This window comes from Paroedura picta, chromosome 5 (genome assembly GCF_049243985.1).
Source record: "Paroedura picta isolate Pp20150507F chromosome 5, Ppicta_v3.0, whole genome shotgun sequence".
In the NCBI taxonomy this organism is placed as follows: domain Eukaryota; kingdom Metazoa; phylum Chordata; class Lepidosauria; order Squamata; family Gekkonidae; genus Paroedura; species Paroedura picta.
This window is the reverse complement of record NC_135373.1, coordinates 44,213,064-44,231,029: the sequence shown is the minus strand read 5'-3', so window position 1 is coordinate 44,231,029 and position 17,966 is coordinate 44,213,064. Positions and strand designations below refer to the sequence as shown.

At 49.1% G+C, this 17,966-nt stretch overlaps 1 protein-coding gene across 1 annotated transcript; it reads right to left on the bottom strand.

The window, feature by feature from the left end:
* Positions 1-2,161: 2,161 nt before the first annotated feature.
* On the bottom strand, positions 2,162-17,773 carry GALE (UDP-galactose-4-epimerase). Its single transcript, XM_077337579.1, has 11 exons — positions 17,624-17,773; positions 11,750-11,876; positions 10,083-10,198; positions 9,155-9,268; positions 7,952-8,128; positions 7,718-7,831; positions 7,568-7,634; positions 4,775-4,860; positions 4,326-4,403; positions 3,441-3,555; positions 2,162-2,808 (listed from the first exon to the last, which is right to left on the bottom strand). The coding sequence occupies exons 2-11, from the start codon at positions 11,868-11,870 to the stop codon at positions 2,753-2,755; spliced, it is 1,044 nt and encodes a 347-aa protein (XP_077193694.1). The 5' UTR covers positions 11,871-11,876; positions 17,624-17,773; the 3' UTR covers positions 2,162-2,752.
* Between the last annotated feature and the right edge of the window lie 193 nt (positions 17,774-17,966).

Below are 17,966 nucleotides of genomic sequence, written 5' to 3'. Positions count from 1 at the left end.
CCTCATCCGTTACTCATGTCGCTTGCAGTAGGGTAGAGACAAAGGTATAACATTGCCTGCTTGAATGGCACGTTTATTCTATCTTAGAAGAATCATGGAATCATAGAAGACTTGCTGATACCTTTTGGAAAGGGCTGAAACTTTGGTTTTGGATTTGTGCAGGCAGGGGGTGGGGTTGGTGGGGTGGGGAGAAGCAGCCATGGGAGCCATTGACGACTGAGCCACTGCGCTGCACCATGCACGCCTGTTCGCTTTCTTCCCTTCCTGTCTCACCGGAAGCAGAACGAGTGCATGGCAGCTGCTGGTAGCACTGGTTTTAATCATGATTAGAGCTGAAACCAGTCTCTTCTGTCCATCCTCCCCCAAGGTGAGGCCCCTCTTAACGGGCAGCTTTTGCAAACCAGCATGGCTGCTGTGAAATCAGGTCTCAGCTTCAGGTGGGAGTTTCTTACTACCAGGCAGAGCTGTGGGCAAGGGGAGAGTCCCGGGGAGGGGGGTGCCTGCAGAAAATGTTGTAATAAAAAAGGAGTCCTAGTCCTGCATCTGCACAAACATGGCAACCTCCGAGCTGTCCGGTAGAGGCACACTATCTGGTAGCTCCTGCAAACTACTTCCAGTGCTAAGAGAGACAGGTCCAAAACAGAGTGGGAGTTTTTTGAGGAAGGACTCCTTAGCTGGTTTGAAAAGTGTTAGTGTGGCAACTGACAGGTGGCCACCCGTACTTAACTTCCTCTTCTCCAACTCCAGCTTGGAAGGGCAGCCATGGAGTTAGGAGTGGGGTCTTGGGGAGGGGGAAAGAGTCGGTGGGGATGTGATGGCCACAGCTTGGCATAGTAGTTAAGAGCAGAGGTGGGTTTGATTCCCCGCTCCTCCTGCACATGCAACCAGCTGGGTGACCTTGGGCCGCCCACAGTCCCTGCAACACTCGCGTCTCCCAGAAGGCCAGTCCGTTGAGTGGACACCCTGCGCTTGGGCTCTTTCTGCCTCCTGCCCATGCACTGCCTGTTGGGCACAGCAAGAACCAGCCAAGAGGATTGTGATGGACATGAAACCAGCCGCCAGCTGCCTGCATGGCGGAAGCTTGGGGGGCGACAATGGTGTGAATTCAAGCAGGCTGTGAGGAAGCCATAAAGAAAGAGCAGCACTTTTCTTGCGGGCAGCTCTTGGCAGAGTAGCAATATGATTCAGTTCCTCCTTGGGATTTCTGCTTTTGGAAGAATATCAGTAAAGTGGACTTTCCGTCGTGCAAGGGCTACTGGGGGGGGGGAGTCAGAGCAAGACTAGCAGCATTGCCTCCTGTATGTCTCTGAGGGCGATTTGCCTTGGGAAGGATTCTGGTAGGACTAGAGGCAAACTAAGAGGACTCCTCGGCTTGTTAGCAGGACTGCAGGACCAGGCTGTGTGCTGACAGCATTCCTCAGTCTTCTCAAGCAGCCCGGCTGGACTGTGGGGGGGCACACTGGAAACCGCTTCTGCCCAAGGCTAGAGGGAATGGCTTTCAGGCCGGACAATCCCGCATGACACACTACTTTAGAAACTCCAGGCACAAAACTCTTGGCCGTGCCTATGAGCGAACAGACATTTCAACCACCGTTTCAGCTGTTCAAGGATTCTCTGGAGAGACTGCCTTTGACAGCCTGTTTGGTGTAGCAATCAAAGAGCAGCGGACTCGAATCTGGAGAACTGGGTTTAGTCCCTCCAACGGCCAGCCGGATGACCTGGGGCCAGTCACAGTTCTCTCATAGCTCTCCCAGCCCCACCTCCCTCACAGGGTGTCTGTTGTGGGAAGAGGAACGGAAGGCAACTATAAGCCACTTTGAGACTCCAGATTGTGAAAAGTAGGGTATAAAAACCAACTTCTCTCATTTGTGTGTGTGTGTGTGTGTGTGTGTTTGTATTCATGTATTTTTGAAGCCAAAACCTTGCTGGGTCCATTGCTCTTCTTCCCGACTTATAGGCAATGGAATGAGAGCAACACCAGGGGCTGTTCTGATAACTTCATCTGAGTGGGCTGAAATAAGCCCACTCCAGCCAGTGTTCACCCCATATTCCTTAATTCAGGGCTGTGCTTTTAAATTGCCTTGTTCTTTGCAATGACCAGCGTAGAAGGCTCAGAAGGTTCCAGGTCCCAGCATGCCTCCCCTGCAGGTTTCCACAGCGGTTTTTCAGTTTAAATGTTTTAATTGGTTGCCTCTTCAGCAAATGGCAGAAATGTCAGCAAGTGCTGCCCGCAGTATTTCCCTCCGTTTTTAGCGGCAGACTTGCAGGGTGTGGCCCAGCGACCGCAAGCAGCCTGCGGCTCACAGTTGCCGCTGGGCTCTGCGTTTCAGGGGAGGTAGGGAAGAGGCCTGGCATTGCCCCCCCCCACACCCCACTTAAGCTCCCCGCAGTTAGCACTGCCCTGGCCGTGTCTCCCCCACCCCATCCAGAGCAGCAGGAGGGAGAGATCCAGAGCCGGGGAGTGTCCTCTTGCCTCTAGCTTGAGTGGGGGAAGCTCAGGCCAGAACTGGTCCAGTCAACCAAACCAACTTTGCTCCTCCTTGCAGAAAGCGTGAGATGAGCATCTTTTCCCTCCTCATGAATTTTGTGGGGGTCCTAGGAGGGCAGAGCTTCCCCTCCGTGCAGCTGAGGGAAGTTTCAGAGGGAAGGAGAGGGGCCCGCGGAATCCTTTTCTTCCCAGCGTGAGAAGTCCGTGTGACCGAGAGGCAGCAGCATCCACCAGGCAAAGGAAAGGAATGAGGCGACCGGAGCGCTAGTTCTTGCTGAAGCCAGTGGGGTTCTGGGATTGCCACCGCCACAGGTCCTCACCTGAACGGGAGAGGGAGGAAAGGGCTAGAAGGGGAGGTGCTGTAGAACCAGCCCATGGCTCAGTTACCCTCCTAACCCAACAGCCTGCCTGCTACCATGAAATAGGGAGAAGACCATTTCTTTTCCACTGACTATACCTCACAGCCCTGACCTGAAGGGCCCAGGCTAGCTGGATCTCGGAAAGAAGTCCAAATAGCCTTGACCAAGGCCAAGGCCTTTTCATCCCTGGTCCCAGCAGAACACTGCCTAATGCAATCAAGGTCCTGAAGGACTTCAGACAGGTCCGCAGGGCTTGTAAGACAGAGCTGTTCTGCTAGGCCTGTGTCTGAGGCCAAAAAACACCATCAGCTGTCTGGCTTCCGTACCAAACCATCCACAGACCAACCAGTAAAGATGCACTTTATGTCCCCCCCCACCCTTTCTAAAGAGAAGGTGGCAGCCCTTTCTGAAAGTGCCGGGTTTTAATTTTTAATTAGCTAAATCAGGTTTTGATATGGCATTTCGTCATGTATATTATGATGACCACCCTGAGCAAACAAACAGACCGACCCCTGGCCAAAGAGGGCAGGTATCAGTGAGAAGAATGGTCGGGGGGGGGGAGGGGGTTGGTCTGGAAGGCTGTGCCTACTTACACATCTTGTCCAGCCCGAAGGCAGCTTTCCAGCCCAGCTCCTGCTCCGCGAGGGCAGGGTTGGCGTAACAGGAGGCCACATCCCCTTCCCGACGCGCAACGATCTTGTACTTGAGCTAAACCAAAAAACAAGACAGGTTATCATCGAGCTGGGGGGGCAGGGCAGACTGTCCGGGGGCTGCTACTGTGGCCAACCAAAACAGGGCAGGGGCGGCTGTAACGGCAGAGTCCAAGGGAAGAAAAGTGGGTGGTCTTAATCTCAGCACGAGCCCTTGAATGGTGGGGGGGGGTCGTTACTCCAATGCAACTGACAGCCGGCGTGTACTTCCAGCAGAGCCTGCAGCAGAGGCCTCATGGGACTGGACTGTTTCACTTACACAGGAGGGAAAAACAAGCAGACCAGCTGAATCCCTCTGGAAGGAAGGGCCCCAGGGTGGTAAACCATCTCTGAGCACAGAGGTATCAGCTGAGGCCCAGGGCTGTCAAAGGCTAATGGCCTCCAGGCTCCATCCAGCTAAGCAACTTTGTGAACCTCCTATGCTTTGTTCCCCGGTGCCTGGGGGGGGAGCAAGTGGCACAGGCCTGCTGCACAATCAACTGGGGCTACGATCCAGCCACGATCCAATGCATTTTAAAGCCCCACTTATTTATACAGGACAAGGTTTAAGCGTGTGCTGAACTCTTTCGGAGTTAAAATCAAACCGTATGGAGGGTATCGGGTAAGGTATGAGTGATTCCTCCAGCAATAAGCTTTGGGAGGTGTTTTAAGTTCAGGCCGCAAGACGTGCTGGAAGGCCCTGCCGTTGGCGCCTAGAAGGTAGAGGTCTTCCATTCCTGGACCACAGCAGGAGCTAATCTCCCCACAGACCCCGGCTTGATGCTTTACCTCCCTTCCCGATGCCTCCTCCATGGCTCTAACCATCTGCAGGACAGAGTAGCCGACTCCGGTCCCCAGGTTGTATATCTATAAAGAGGACATACTTCTCTTACATTTGTGCTTGTTATTTCTATAGCACCTTAAAACAATGACTTAAGCCAAACAAAAAAAGAGCGAGCACAGGCACATCTGTGACTAGTAAGAATAAAATTATGTTCAAGATAAGTGCCCTTAGTTTGCAGAATATGTACAAACCAAAGGCGATAGCAGTCCAGACTCCCTTGCACAGAGCATGAGTCATGTGCAAACTCCACTGATGCAAGAGAACTTCCCAGATCTCAAAGATAGGAATAAGTCAGGAAGTCAGGCAACCAAAAGAGGGTCTGCCAGGCTGCACCGCTTTCTGCTTAAAGGCATCAGTTCTTCAATAACTGGGGAGGTTTTTTTTTTTTACCTACCTTGCAGCCACAGTTCTCCTTCAGCTTCTTCAGTGCTGCAATATGGCCCTTGGCCAGATCCACCACATGGATATAATCTCTAACGCCTGCCGGAGAACAAGGAAGCCCATCAGCTAGCATGGTAACCGCCCGGCCCGACATCCCTGCTTTACTGGCAACACAGAGTTTAAATACCCGTGTCTGGGGTGGGTGTTGCCATGTGCAAAGGCCTTGGACATGAGGGACAGGGGTTTAAGTCCTGCTCAGGCTCCCCACCTGGAACCACCTCCACCCTCAGTCCTCTCTCTCCTCCAGCCTAGCCCTCATACACAGCTGTGGGCAGAGAAGGTAGCCTTTGCTGTCTGGACACGTTTTGCTGCTAATTTTCATGGGCCGTTGAGCCCCCCCCCCCCCAACACTTATGGGTTGAATTCTTCCACAAGGGTGTGCCGCCCTCTGACCAGCCAACATGTTTTAATTTTTATTTTGCACCAAGTATGTACGTGGGATGCTTCCCTTGAGGCCTCCCGTCCAGCAGGCCAGGATGGAAGGAGGGAAGAGACAGCTCCCCCTTCCTACCCTCCAGGCAGTTCCAGAACCTGTTCTGCAGCTTTGGAAGGTCGGATGGAGAGGGGGAGGTGAGCCTCCAGCCCCTCTGGGAAGAAAGCTGCTCTCTTCCACACCCTAGACTTCCCCGGTGGTCTTCCCTCCCACTACTAATCAGGGCCAACCCTGCTCAGCTGCTGCAACCTGGCAAGGTCAAGGTAGCCTGGCTCAGCTATGCCCAGTTCACAGCTCTCTTGCAAGAGGGTTATTACTCAAGAGCAAGCCTTTCTCCTCAGAGCCAGCTTGGTGTGGTGGTTAAGAGTGGCGGCTTCTAATCTGGAGACCTGGGTTTGGTTCCCCACTCCTCCCCATGCATCCAGCTGGGTGACCTTGGGCCAGTCACAGTCCTGTTAAAGCTGTTCTCACAGAGCATTTTCTCTCAGAGTTCTCTCAGCTCCCCCTGCCTCGCTGGGTGTCTGTTGTGTGGAGATAGATTCAAGTGGGTAGCTGTTTTGGTCTGAAGCAGCAGAACAAATTTAGAGTCCAGTGGCACCTTTAAGACCAACCAAGTTTTATTCAAGGTATGAGCTTTCGTGTGTATGCATGCTTCTTCCGATGTTTCCATGATATTGTATCTGAAAAAGTGTGCATGTACATGAAAGCTCATATCTTGAATAAAACTTTGTTGGTCTTAAAGGTGCCACTGGACTCTAAATTTCTTCTGTTGTGGGGAGAGGAAGGGAAGGCAATTGCCAGCCGCTTTGAGACTCCTGGTAGTGAAAAGCGAGGTATAAAAAACAATGCTTTTTCAGTTCAAGCAAGGGGGGGAAACCAGGGGCCTGCACAGTGACTGCTTCCCTCACAGCTTCCCCTCCCACTCAGTCCTCCGTGCAGAAAAGCCTGCCCCCTTTCCTTTTCTCCAAGAACTGTTCCTGTTCCTGACAAAAGCCAAATTTCAAATGTCCTTCAGGACACTGGAACTTACAGAGCTAGTATAAGGCTTTGAATGTCCAAGGCAAGGCCCTCAGTTTGCTTCCACCACTAGCTCTTTAATTCCCCAACTGTTTGGGAGCTTCAGAACCCAAGTGGGAAGCTTGTGTTCCACCATGCAGGCCAACAAAATGCCCCTCCTTTCCCCCCAATAGGGCCCTAAGGCTGCTCACATTGTCCTCCTCCATTTTACCACCAATCGCCACCACCACGACCCAGTGAGGTAGGTGAGGCCCAGTGTGTGTGACTGGCCCAAGGTCACCCAGAAAGCTTTCACAAACAGAGCAGGGGCTCAAACCTGGTTGTCGGGTTTTCAAGCAACGGAAAAGAAGGGATAAATAAAAACCCTCAACCTGAAAGACAGGTGAGAATCAAAGAGACTGAGGGACAAAAAAGTCTAAAAACATATTAAAACAATTTATTAAACAGAGCTCATGGTAATTAAAAAGCCATAAAAAGGGAACTTCCTTTGCCTACAGGTCACACACACTTATCAGTCAAACGTGTACACCATCAGTACAAAAACATGGACCTAACGTGCTTCGATTGATAAGATCTTCATCAGAGGTCAGAATATAAATACAATATAAATATAAGAATTGTTTTTTCAACCAGGAGGTAAAAGATCTTAAGCAGAACGCCTTTACGTTTCCTGGGTCTGCAACTTGCTATTATTAGTAGCTGTACCCTGGGACCATTTTTCAACAGGCCTCTATCTGGAATCTCCCCGGGGTGGATCGACCTGTTATGTCTCTCTGTGCGCAAGATCAGAAGCGAGTTTCCAGATAGAGGCTTGTTGAAAAATAAACAGATGCCTGCTGAAAAAATGGCCCAGCAACCCATAATAGAAAATTGCAGACCCAGGAAAGAGAAAAGCATCCTCCTTAAGTAAAGATTTTTTTACCCCCTGGCTGAAAAAACAATTCTTACATTTATATTGTATGTATGTTTACAACTGTGTGTTATTGCACTGGCCTCTGATGAAGATCTTATCAGACCAAATGTGGTAGGTCCATGCTTCTTTGACTTACGGTGTACATGTTTGACTATATGTGTGTGACCTATAGGGAAAAGAAGTGTTCCCTTTTTATGGTTATTTAATAATCACCTTGAGCTCCGTCTTGGATCCTTGTTTGGTGCTCTAAGCCCTACTCCAAGTTTCCTCTCAAAGGCAGAGAAGTGTGTGTGTGTGAGAGAGAGAAAGAGACCGGCAGACCAGTGGACCGCTGCACTAAATCTTTAGAACCCTGAAAACCAAGCTGCTGGTCAGCAACTCACCTGTCCCATCCACTGTGTTATAATCATTCCCAAATACACTCAGGAATTCCCGGCGTCCCACGGCCACCTGGAGCAGATGGGAACGAACAGATTAAGACCATCTCAAGACAGGTGAGAGCACAGAGAAAGCTCCTCCTGCTGAGTTTGTACCTGGGCAACGTAAGGCATCAGGTTGTTTGGGATGCCCTGGGGATCCTCTCCTATCCTCCCCGACTCGTGGGCACCAATGGGGTTGAAATACCGCAGAAGAATGGCATTCCAGTCCTGGGGGAGGAAGCGTGGCAACCTTGTTAGAAGACTCTGGCCAGGACAGTCTTGGGTGTAGGTTGGGGGGGGGGGCGGGGAGAAGAGGAATTGAGCTTCAAAAGCTCTTCAGGGCCTTACCGGCTCTGCCTTGCACAGATCGCGGATCATCTCTTCGATGAAGTACTTGGACTTGCCGTAGGGATTGGTGCAGCTGCCGGCAGGGTGGTTTTCATCGATGGGGAGGTAGCTGGGGTCCCCGTAGACTGTGGCTGAGCTGCTGAAGACCACGTTCTTGACCCCGTGCGCTTTCATAGTCTGGGGAGAGAGGGAGGGGGAAATGCCGACTCACTAGATTCCCCTCCTGCCCTCATGCACCATCAGGGCACCGTATATAGTTCTACTCTTTGTTTTGTGCTCACATCACCCCTGAGAGGAGGGCTGGGCTAAGAGACACTGACTGGCCCAGAAATGTCATGGCTGAGGGGGGGAACATGAACACAGGCCTTGTTTACACTAACCACTGCACCACTCTGGTTCTCTCGAGTGGGCCGTTGCGGAAAGGGGGCCACAAGCAGTGGGTGACTGTCCTGCTGGGGCAGCTGCAACTTCCTAGACCAAGGATGGTCAAAACAACTGATGGCCAACAGGGTGGTATCTCTCCCCCACCAAGTTTTCCACCCAGGTCTCATGCCTGGGCCAGAGCAGTTGGAGACCAGCAGGTGCCTGGAGAAGACCCTGACTTTAATATCTAACATCACATGCATACAGAGTGACCAGCTGCTTGGTCCAAACCCCCAGCAGCATAACATTGTGGCTAGGGAATGTTGTGTGTGTGCACCCGTGCATGCATTGGGGAGAGGGGTACAATCAAATGCCTCACTTGGGAGAAGAACTGATTTTTGTACCCCACTTTTCACTATCCAAAAGAATCTCAAAGCAGCTAACAATCGCCTTCCCTTCCTCCCCCCACAACAGACACCCTGGGAGGCAGTTGAGGCTGAGAGAGCTCTTGGAGAACTGTGCCTGGCCCAAGGTCACCCAGCTGGTTGCATGTGGAGGAGCAGGGAATCCAACCCAGGTCTCCAGGTCAGAGGCTGTCGCTCCTACCCACTCCCACCACACTGGCTCTCGAAGCTGGCTGTCCCTGGATTAGATTCGTGCAGAGACGGTGTTTATTCTCAACTGTATTTCTCGAGAAATTTCTCAAGAAATGTCTCGAGAAATGCATGCCTTGTGCAGTTGGGATAGAGAAACCGAACATATATTCTCACCGCAGGTAGATTTTTAACTCTGGCCAGACAGATCTGTGTTTGCGGGGGCACAAGGGAGCCCCCTGCTTACCTCCAGCAAGTGGATGGTCCCAGTGAGGTTCACCTTGTAATACTCTAACGGTTTCTCTACCGACTCTCCGACTGCTTTGAGGCCTGCAAAATGCATCACGGCTGAGAAGCGATGCTGTTAAGGAAAAGCAGAGGGGAGGGGTGTGGTTAAGGACCTTTGGGCCAAGGTCACATTCGTGCATTGCTTTCTTAAGAATGGGGAATTTGAAACGCACGGGCATACACTGCACATTGTACAAGAACAAGTGGCTCCATGAACACTGTATTCTGAGAGTTCATTTCATTTAATTTATTTAATTTTATTTATTTATTTGGATTTTTATACCGCCCATTCTTTACAGCTCTGGGCGGTATTTAAAAAGTTGGCTATGGCGACCATGCTAGGAAGACTGTCCACAACGTAGCAGGGAATGTCTTTGGTGCAGCAAAGTCGTAAGATGATACTCCAGCCCCATCCGCAGTTGGACTGCTTGCGGCCAAGTCTCCTCTCCCCAGTCCTGTTGCAGCAGCAACCCCACAGGGCCAGCCCAGACTGGGTGCGCAGGGGTTTTCTTGGGGGTTATCTCCCCCTTTAAATTGTATCTGTGCCTGGGTCCTGTGTGCATCTATTTGAGGAGGGGGGAGGTACCCAACTAGGAGCTCCATTTAAGAAATACTTCACATCACATGGACCTCAAGAGATTGGAAAGGCTCTCCACCCCCACTCCAAAGCTGAGCAGAGGTAAGAGAGGAACCCTCTTCTCTGCAAAGAGATTCCAGCATGGCCCAAGCCCATTACAATCACAGAGGTGGGAAACCTCCAGCAAGGAGGCAGGTCCCTGGCACTATAACCATAGTAAGAGTAAAAACTGAGCCAGGCGGGTGAGGAAGGAAGCAAGGCCCCTGTACCCGCCATGACGGAGACAGCAGAGTGGGCCAGGCCCTCTCACCTTCTTGAAGAGCTCCTGGAGGCCAGCTTCATCGAGAACATCCAGCTCCTGGAAAAGGATCTCCTTCCCCACGATCTCCTGCACCCGCCGAATGCTCTCAGGCAAGGCCTTGCCTCCTGGGGAAGGAAGAAGAAGAAGAGTTATTTCTTATATGCCTTTTTTCCCTACCAGAAGGAGTCTCAAAGACACTCTCGGATTACCTACCTCACAGGGTTGTTGTGAGGATAAAATAGGGGGAAGACTGGAACACTTTGGAGGAAGAGCAGGATAAAGGTGAAACAAGAAAGGCAGGGACCTATCAAAACTTTGGGTATCCAGTGGTAAAACAGAGCATTCAGTAGAAGAGTGAGAGTTATTTTGAAAAGTAAAAAGAGCAGCACATAAAACTAACCCAAAGGGAATGTTAGAACTGCAATTCCAAATGTATGCTAAAAAGGATAAAGGAAGATGGACAGACAGAGTCTGGCCTAGAGCAGGGGTAGTCAACCTGTGGTCCTCCAGATGTCCATGGACTACAATTCTCATGAGCCCCTGCCAGCGTTTGCTGGCAGGGGCTCATGGGAATTGTAGTACACTGACATCTGGAGGACCACAGGTTGACTACCCCTGGCCTAGAGCACCACAGATGAGGGGCCACAATCAAAAAGGCCCTGTCCTTTGTGGCCACCTACTTCACCATAAAGAAAAACTCACACAAAGTAGAGACCTAGGTAAAACTTGATGCAGATGGGTAGCTCTGTTGGTCTGAAGCAGAATGAAATGCAAGTGAAACAAATGACTTGCGGAAACTGATTTAGAGATAATCCTTAGGTTACTTAATGCAGCAAAGGTTTGCACAACACCCAATTGGGGGAGGATCACCCATTTTCAGTTATGGCTTTATACCAGAAAATCCACACTATTGCTGAAACACTAAGAATGTGTTTAGTAAGAGAATTCATTTGCTTGTACAGAAATGGTCTCTGCTTGCAACGTTTTGGAATAGCGAATTCCATGATGGCGTTCAGTCTTATGAAAAGAATAGCATTACCAACTCTTAAGATTGGATCTAAAGATACATATGACTGTTTTGTATAAATACAGAGAAAAGCACAGGGCATTGGTAAAAGCATGTGGGAGCTGGTAAGCCTTAAGGGACTGTGGATCCAGGCTGTTCAAGGACTGAAAGGTTAAACCCATGGAAACAAAAAGTGCTTGGAGGTGAAAGTGAAAAAAAGGAAAACCTCAGACTAAAGGTAGCTCAAAATGAATTTTCCTAAGTCCTGGCCAATTTGGAAATCAGTTTGTCAGGGGTAATGTGCATTTCAAAGGCTGTGTGAGGAAGTTTAGCAACATTAAGCCAAAATTTCTCCTGTGATTATGAGACTTGAATGTTTGCCCTACTGGGATTTAGCAGGTCACTCTTGGATACTTGTTTTTCTTCTTCAAATGCCAGCATTTTGGCCAGAACAGAATAGGCAACCTCTGGAATTATGTACACATTGGCACGCTATGGGCCTTCCTCCTCCATGTTAAACACACTGAAGTTTCCATACCGTCTCCAAAGGCAGCCCCATGGAGAGCACATTGCAGTAATCTAACTTGTTGGTGATAAGAGCCTGAGGCCACTGCAGCTGGATCTTCCTAATCAAGTCCCTACAGGGTACGGTGCAACCCCCACCCCTTACCTCGGATGGCATTGTGAAAATTATCAATGACCACAGGAGTGTAGCCCGCCTCGACCAGTTCCAGCACACAATGGCTCCCGATGTAGCCGGCTCCACCCGTCACAAGGACCTTCTCGGACATCCTTACCTGGAATGGCACAAAGAAGCTTCATGAGAAGGTCCTCCTGATCCCTCTTCTCAAAGCCAAAAGAACCTTAAAGAGAACTACGCACAATTAAGTTATTTGCTGGGGTGGGTGGAATGGCATGCACTTCTTTGTACGCTACACCTCCTTTAGCTTGGTTCCCAAAAAGGGAAAGCTGAGTGAAACAATTGTTTATCAAGGTATCAATAATGGGAATGCCACTTTTGATGCTGGCCAGATGTACTTCTGGCTGAACTGACTGTGCTAGAGAACTGCTCCCCCAGTCGCCTCCACCCCATTTTATTTCAATTATGCCCAGGACAAAGAGTGTTTAAGTGAAACAGTTTTATAGAAGAGAGCCTGATGTGGCAGCTAAAGTGTCAATTAGCAGGCACTCACAGGGAATGTGAAGGTACATTAAAAGTGAAATTGTATCAAATAGAAAATCAAGATCACTATCCCTATGGTCTCCACAATTACAGGATACAGTATTGCCCTGGGTACAGTATAAGACACGGGTGGCCAAACTGTGGTTCCATGGACTATAATTCCCATGAGCCCCTGGCATTACCCCAAATTTCCTGGCCATGGGTCTGCGATCTGCCCTCCCATTCCTTCTATGCTTGAAACTGGCTGACAAGGACAATTCCAGAGGGGTGGTCTTGTTGATCTACTTGGGGGAGAGTCCGGTGGCACCTTAAAGACTGAACAGTCATTCCGACATGGGCTTTCATGAGTTCAGGATCACTTCTTCATCCCCCTCTGAGCTCGTGCAAAATGCCCTCTGCTGAAGCACTGAAACCAACTCTCACAAATCTTGGCAAGTCTGAATCCTCCGAGCTCTCAAGCTAAGCAGGGAGAAGAAAACTGGGGAGGAGGGGGTCAAGAATAGATCAGCTGCTAGAGGCCTCCCCCCCTCTCCTCCATTCAGTATTTCCTTACTGCCATGGTCCACCCACCCTTCAAACTATCTTTCATTCAAACGTATGCATAAAGTACTTCTACATTTAATCAAAATTAAAAGCACAGGGATTAAAATTAGAACGGACAATGTGAGGTAAGAGGGGCTGAGAGGGCTCTGACAGAACTGCTCTGCAAGAACAGCTCTACCAGAACTGTAACTGGCCCAAGGTCACCCAGCTGGCTGCACATGGAGGAGTGAGGAATCAAACCCAGCTCTCCAGATCAGAAACTGCTGCGCTTAACCACTACACCAATCTTACCTTCCTTTAGGTTCTGGAGCCTGCTAAAAGCGTCCAGGGGAATAGCCTCTACAAAGACTCTGACTGGCAGGGCAAGCCAAGGTGTGGCGATCTACCCATTCTGCCCAGCAGCAGCTGCCGGGACCTGAAAGGCACACTGCCCGCCTGCTGTGGCACAGCCCTTCCCCACCCTACAGGCCAACGAGCTGACTCAGCCCCTCTGGCTGCCTTTCCTGGGCAAGAAGGAGGAGGTTTCTGTCCTGCTGCTCTCCAGAGAGCCAGGCTAGGTCTCCTCCCAAAATGGGCATTTCATGAAGAACAAGCCACCTCTTCTTCTCAAACCTGCCTGGAACATGCTCCCTCCAAAGGCCAAACCAAACATTTGTGTGCAAACACACAACTAATACACACCACCTCCCCACCCCCCCAAAAAACCTTAAAACACACAGATTCAGCTTGGACCAGTACTACGATTACCAACCTCCAGGTGGAACCTGGAGAGCTTCTGTGATTACAACTGACCTCTGGATAACGGTGATTAGTTCCCCTGGAGAAAATGCCGGCTTTGGAGAGTGGACTCTGGCATCATAGCCTGCTGAGATCTGTCCCATTTGTGGAGGGAGGCACTTCCCTCTGACAACAGGACCTTTACCAGGCCCAAGACGCTCCAGCACTGGGGAAAGCTTTTTGTAACGGGGGAAAAAGCCCCACTGCTACGAAAATGTATGCTGTCCTCCATGTATTCCTCAGTCATTTGCCTCCTCCCACTTGCAATTTTTAAAATAAAAAGCAATGTGTACACTGATGGTGTTGGGGTCATTTTTACCCCAATTGCACTTTTATAGTGAGAAAGGCAAAATAGCAGGTGAAGCTGATTGTAATTTTCTTCGTCTGCGTGTTTTGCTTTTATGTTGTTCTACTGCCAAAGGGAACTAACTGTATTTAACAAGCTGATTTTTTTCTTGGCAGCAAACAGCATTTATTTATTTGATTTTATACCGTCCCTCTCTGCAATTGCCATCTCAAGGCAGTGAGCTACACGACCAGCATGGAATACAATAACATTCATAACAGTTAAGCAAAATTAATGGTTAACAATTAAAAGAGCAATTCATAATCTGAATCCGTAACTTTGCAGTAGTCTGCAGCTGGATATTATTAGCCAGAACAGGAGCCAAAGTGACTTTCAGCTACTACAAAACGTTTCCCCTCCAATTTCTCACTGTCTGGACAGGTCCCTTTGGGGACTGCCCTGGTGTAACCTCACCCCACCCTTGAATACTAAGTTTGGATCCATACCCAGAGTTTCAATTCATTTTTTGCTGACCATCGTTTATTGCTAAGATAAAGAGGGGGGAAAACCCTCTAGCAATTTTCTCCCAACAAAAATATCTCAGGCAATTACCTCCCTGTCAAAGTCAGCAACGATACTGTTTTCTCACACCTCCCCAGTAGGGATGCCAAGTTTTAATTTCCTCCATTTATGAGTGCTGCATTTCCTGGCTCATATGCATTTAGCAGACCTACTTTCCCTGGTTGCCAAACTCCAGATGGGGCCTGGAAATCTCCTGGAATTACTACTGGTCTCCAGGCAAAAGAGATCAATTTCCCAGGAGAAAATGGCTGCTTGGACTTTGGCATTATATGAGGTCTCTCCCCAAATCTTAGCCCCAGGCTCCACCTCCCAAATCTCCAAAAATTTCTCAATCTGGAGCTGGCAACCTTACTTCTGTTGGATATTGTAGCTCTGCATGCAAGAGGATCTGGGAGAGAAAGGGTTAAGAGAATTCTCTCTCTCTCCCCAGCAAGTTAACCTTTTTGTGGTTAATTTGTTCACAATAAGTTAAATGTATCTCTATGAATATATCATACAAGATGTGCTTCTATTTTTGCATAGGCACAATTTCTTCCTCTTGTAACCACTGGAGTCAGATCACCTTTGTTCTGAGCAGCATTTTCCCCTTAGTGGGGAAACATCATCATAAAGCTTCTATGTTTCCAAGGCAAATTATTATTATTATTATTATTATTATTATTATTATTATCATTTTACTTCACCACCTAATTTTGTACATCAGCCCGTTAAAAGCAAAGGAGCAAGGCCCCTCCAAATGTCGGCAACCTAATTCAAGCATGATTTGTTTGGGTTTTTTGGGAGGGGAGAACAGATGTCAGCACCAGTTCAATGAATTTCCTGCTTGACAGGTGTGTGTGAGCAGAGCCACGTCATGCAGGTATGGACAGTTACATGGCCAGAAGCCAGCAGGATGTAGAGGCTTTTGTGTTCCAATTTCTGACTGGAAACAAAACAGGGAAGCGAATGAATGAAACTTCCCTGGCAGGATGGAAACTACAATATTAACCCAATGAAATAGCCTTTCTTCTCTGCAAGTTGCAGCCTACTTATTGAAAGGACTAAGAAGGCGGCAGGGAATTGCTAAGATGACTCACTGCCACATCATGAGCACGTACCACCTCATACAGCTTTGCTGGCACTATGTACATCGCCACTCCTCTGAGACCTTGAAGTGCCAACAAATGCAGAAAAGTAATGCAAGAACTACAGCCTGTTAATGCCCTGTGGGTGAGGCAAAGTCAACAAATACAGACTGTGCCCAGCAGGAAAGGGAAAAGAGGAGAGTCCCATCTGCTGATTCAGTCCTCAATCGGTGAACTGCCTGTGGAAATCTTACTTCAGTCTTCTTCAACTCTATTAGATAGATCATTATTGCCTCCTGCCAATATTCAAAGAGCGAAGGGTCTTCCTTTGATTCTAACATCAAACATCCCCACTAAGTCACCTGGAATTTTGTACAGATGTATGTATATGTGGGAGACCACCAAGAAATATATATGGGAAAGATAGGCAGCCACGTAGAGGAGGACAGTGGCAAACTACTTTTGTTCATCTCTTGCCTTGAAAACTCCATGAGGTGGAACTATATGGGATCACCATGAGTTGGTTTTGAATCAATGGGATATTTTACAGTTTCAAAACCATTTCATTAAATGAGGATCTGCAGGGACACAGCGCACAACTTGGAGGGGTATGTGATTCCTTGGGGAAATGGCAAGCCATCAGTTCAAGGTTAGCAATTGAGAGAATAGCATTCATGCCTAAAGCTCTCTCAATAAGAGAGGCCTGCACTGTGGTCCTCATAGCCATTTTTTAAAATTTGATTTGTTCCTGTGCTTTTAAAGACAGCCTTCCAAATAAATTCATCAGAATTATTAGCTCACTGAATGTGTAAAAAATTAAAAGCCCCTTACCTTATGGATTCACCATAATCATTCTCCAGGGCCCCTCCAAAAGGGGGGGGATTCATTGTAAAACACCACAAGGGACCATATCTTCACTTAATGAATAATTAAATTGTGAAATTCAGTGCCAGTAGGGGAAGTGGGACTGATTCTATATTGTGTTTTAAATACTATATTTTATTGTTGTGAACCGCCCTAAGACCACTTGTAGGGAAGGGTGGTATAAAAATCTAATAAATAAATATCTACACAGACGCCAGATAAAATAGCAAACCCATGTCACAGATAACAGGGATGCTTTGGTTGCAGCCCTGTTCCTATGCAAGAATTTATGTCCTCTTCAGGGCTCTCATAATATAATGCCTCTACCCCTGCATCTCATCAGTTGCTTGCCTTAAAAGGACTGAATGGCAGAATTATCTAAAAGGAAATATGATCACAGCACTTCCAAAGGAACCTCCTGCTGAAACTGTAATCAGTGCAGTGAGTTACCAGGCGCTTTTAATGTTCATGCTTGTGCGCCTGAAACAAGGTGTAGTACACAGGCATCTAGACGGAGACTCAACACTTCAAAACTGGCTCTCCTGTTGAAATGGCAGGTAACGTGCAACAGAGCACCCTGAGGCTCATGCACAAGCATTTCTTTGCACCTATGCATTTGCCCCTCGTGGTCCCCTGACCTGAAAGGTCCTGGGGAAAGGGAGTGGAAACCAGGAGAAGAAGCATTACACCAGTCTCCCATTACCTTTCCGAAGAGGGCATGCCCTAAAACTACCACTGGCAGTCTTCAAGCAAAGGTTGGATACACACTTTTCTTGGATGCTTTAGGATGCTTTGGGCTGATCCTGCGTTGAGCAGGGGGTTGGACTAGATGGCCTGTGTGGTCCCTTCCAACTCTATGATTCTACCAGGGATGAATGACACAAGGGTGCAGTTTGGCACACTGGAAGGCAGCAGGGAAAGATTTACCCGGCAGGGAGAAGGGAAGCGCGGGAAAGCTTTAAATGCCCCGCTGCTATACCCGTGCCTGCTGTTAAAAGCACAGGAGCAGAGCCAGTGGAGGAAGGGGAGATTTGGCAACCCAATGATAAAGGACTAAGTGCACCTCCCCAGTCTCCACCAAAAGCATAGCGCTGCCCGCCACTTTTGCTTCCAGGGCTGGGTGCAGCCTCTCTAGTATAGCATCAGCCTTCTCAGCCACCACCTCCGCGCAAAGGGAAAAGTACAAATCTCCCCAGTCCCGGGACCACCGCCTCCCCAGAGGCACCCCGCACCGGGCACACTTACCGACCGCAAACTCCTACCAGGCAATGAAGGCGCATTCTGTGGCGCGGCCCCTTTAAGGGCTCCTCGCTCGCCCTCCTCCCTTTTCTTCTCCTGGTCCCGCCCCGTAGCATAGCGACACGCAGCCGCTTCCCCATGGTAACGTGTCTCTCCGTTCTCTTCCTGCTCCACCTCCTCGGTACGGAACGCTGCAGGGGCCAAACAAAAACGGGGCGGAGACATGTACAAGGCTGGTGTTCTCTGGGAAGTCCTAAAAACGTAGACAGAAATAACTACGAGGAAGATTCCTTGTTGAAAAGGATTTACAGTGCGATGCGGAACGGGATTACGCTGGCACTGAAGTAAC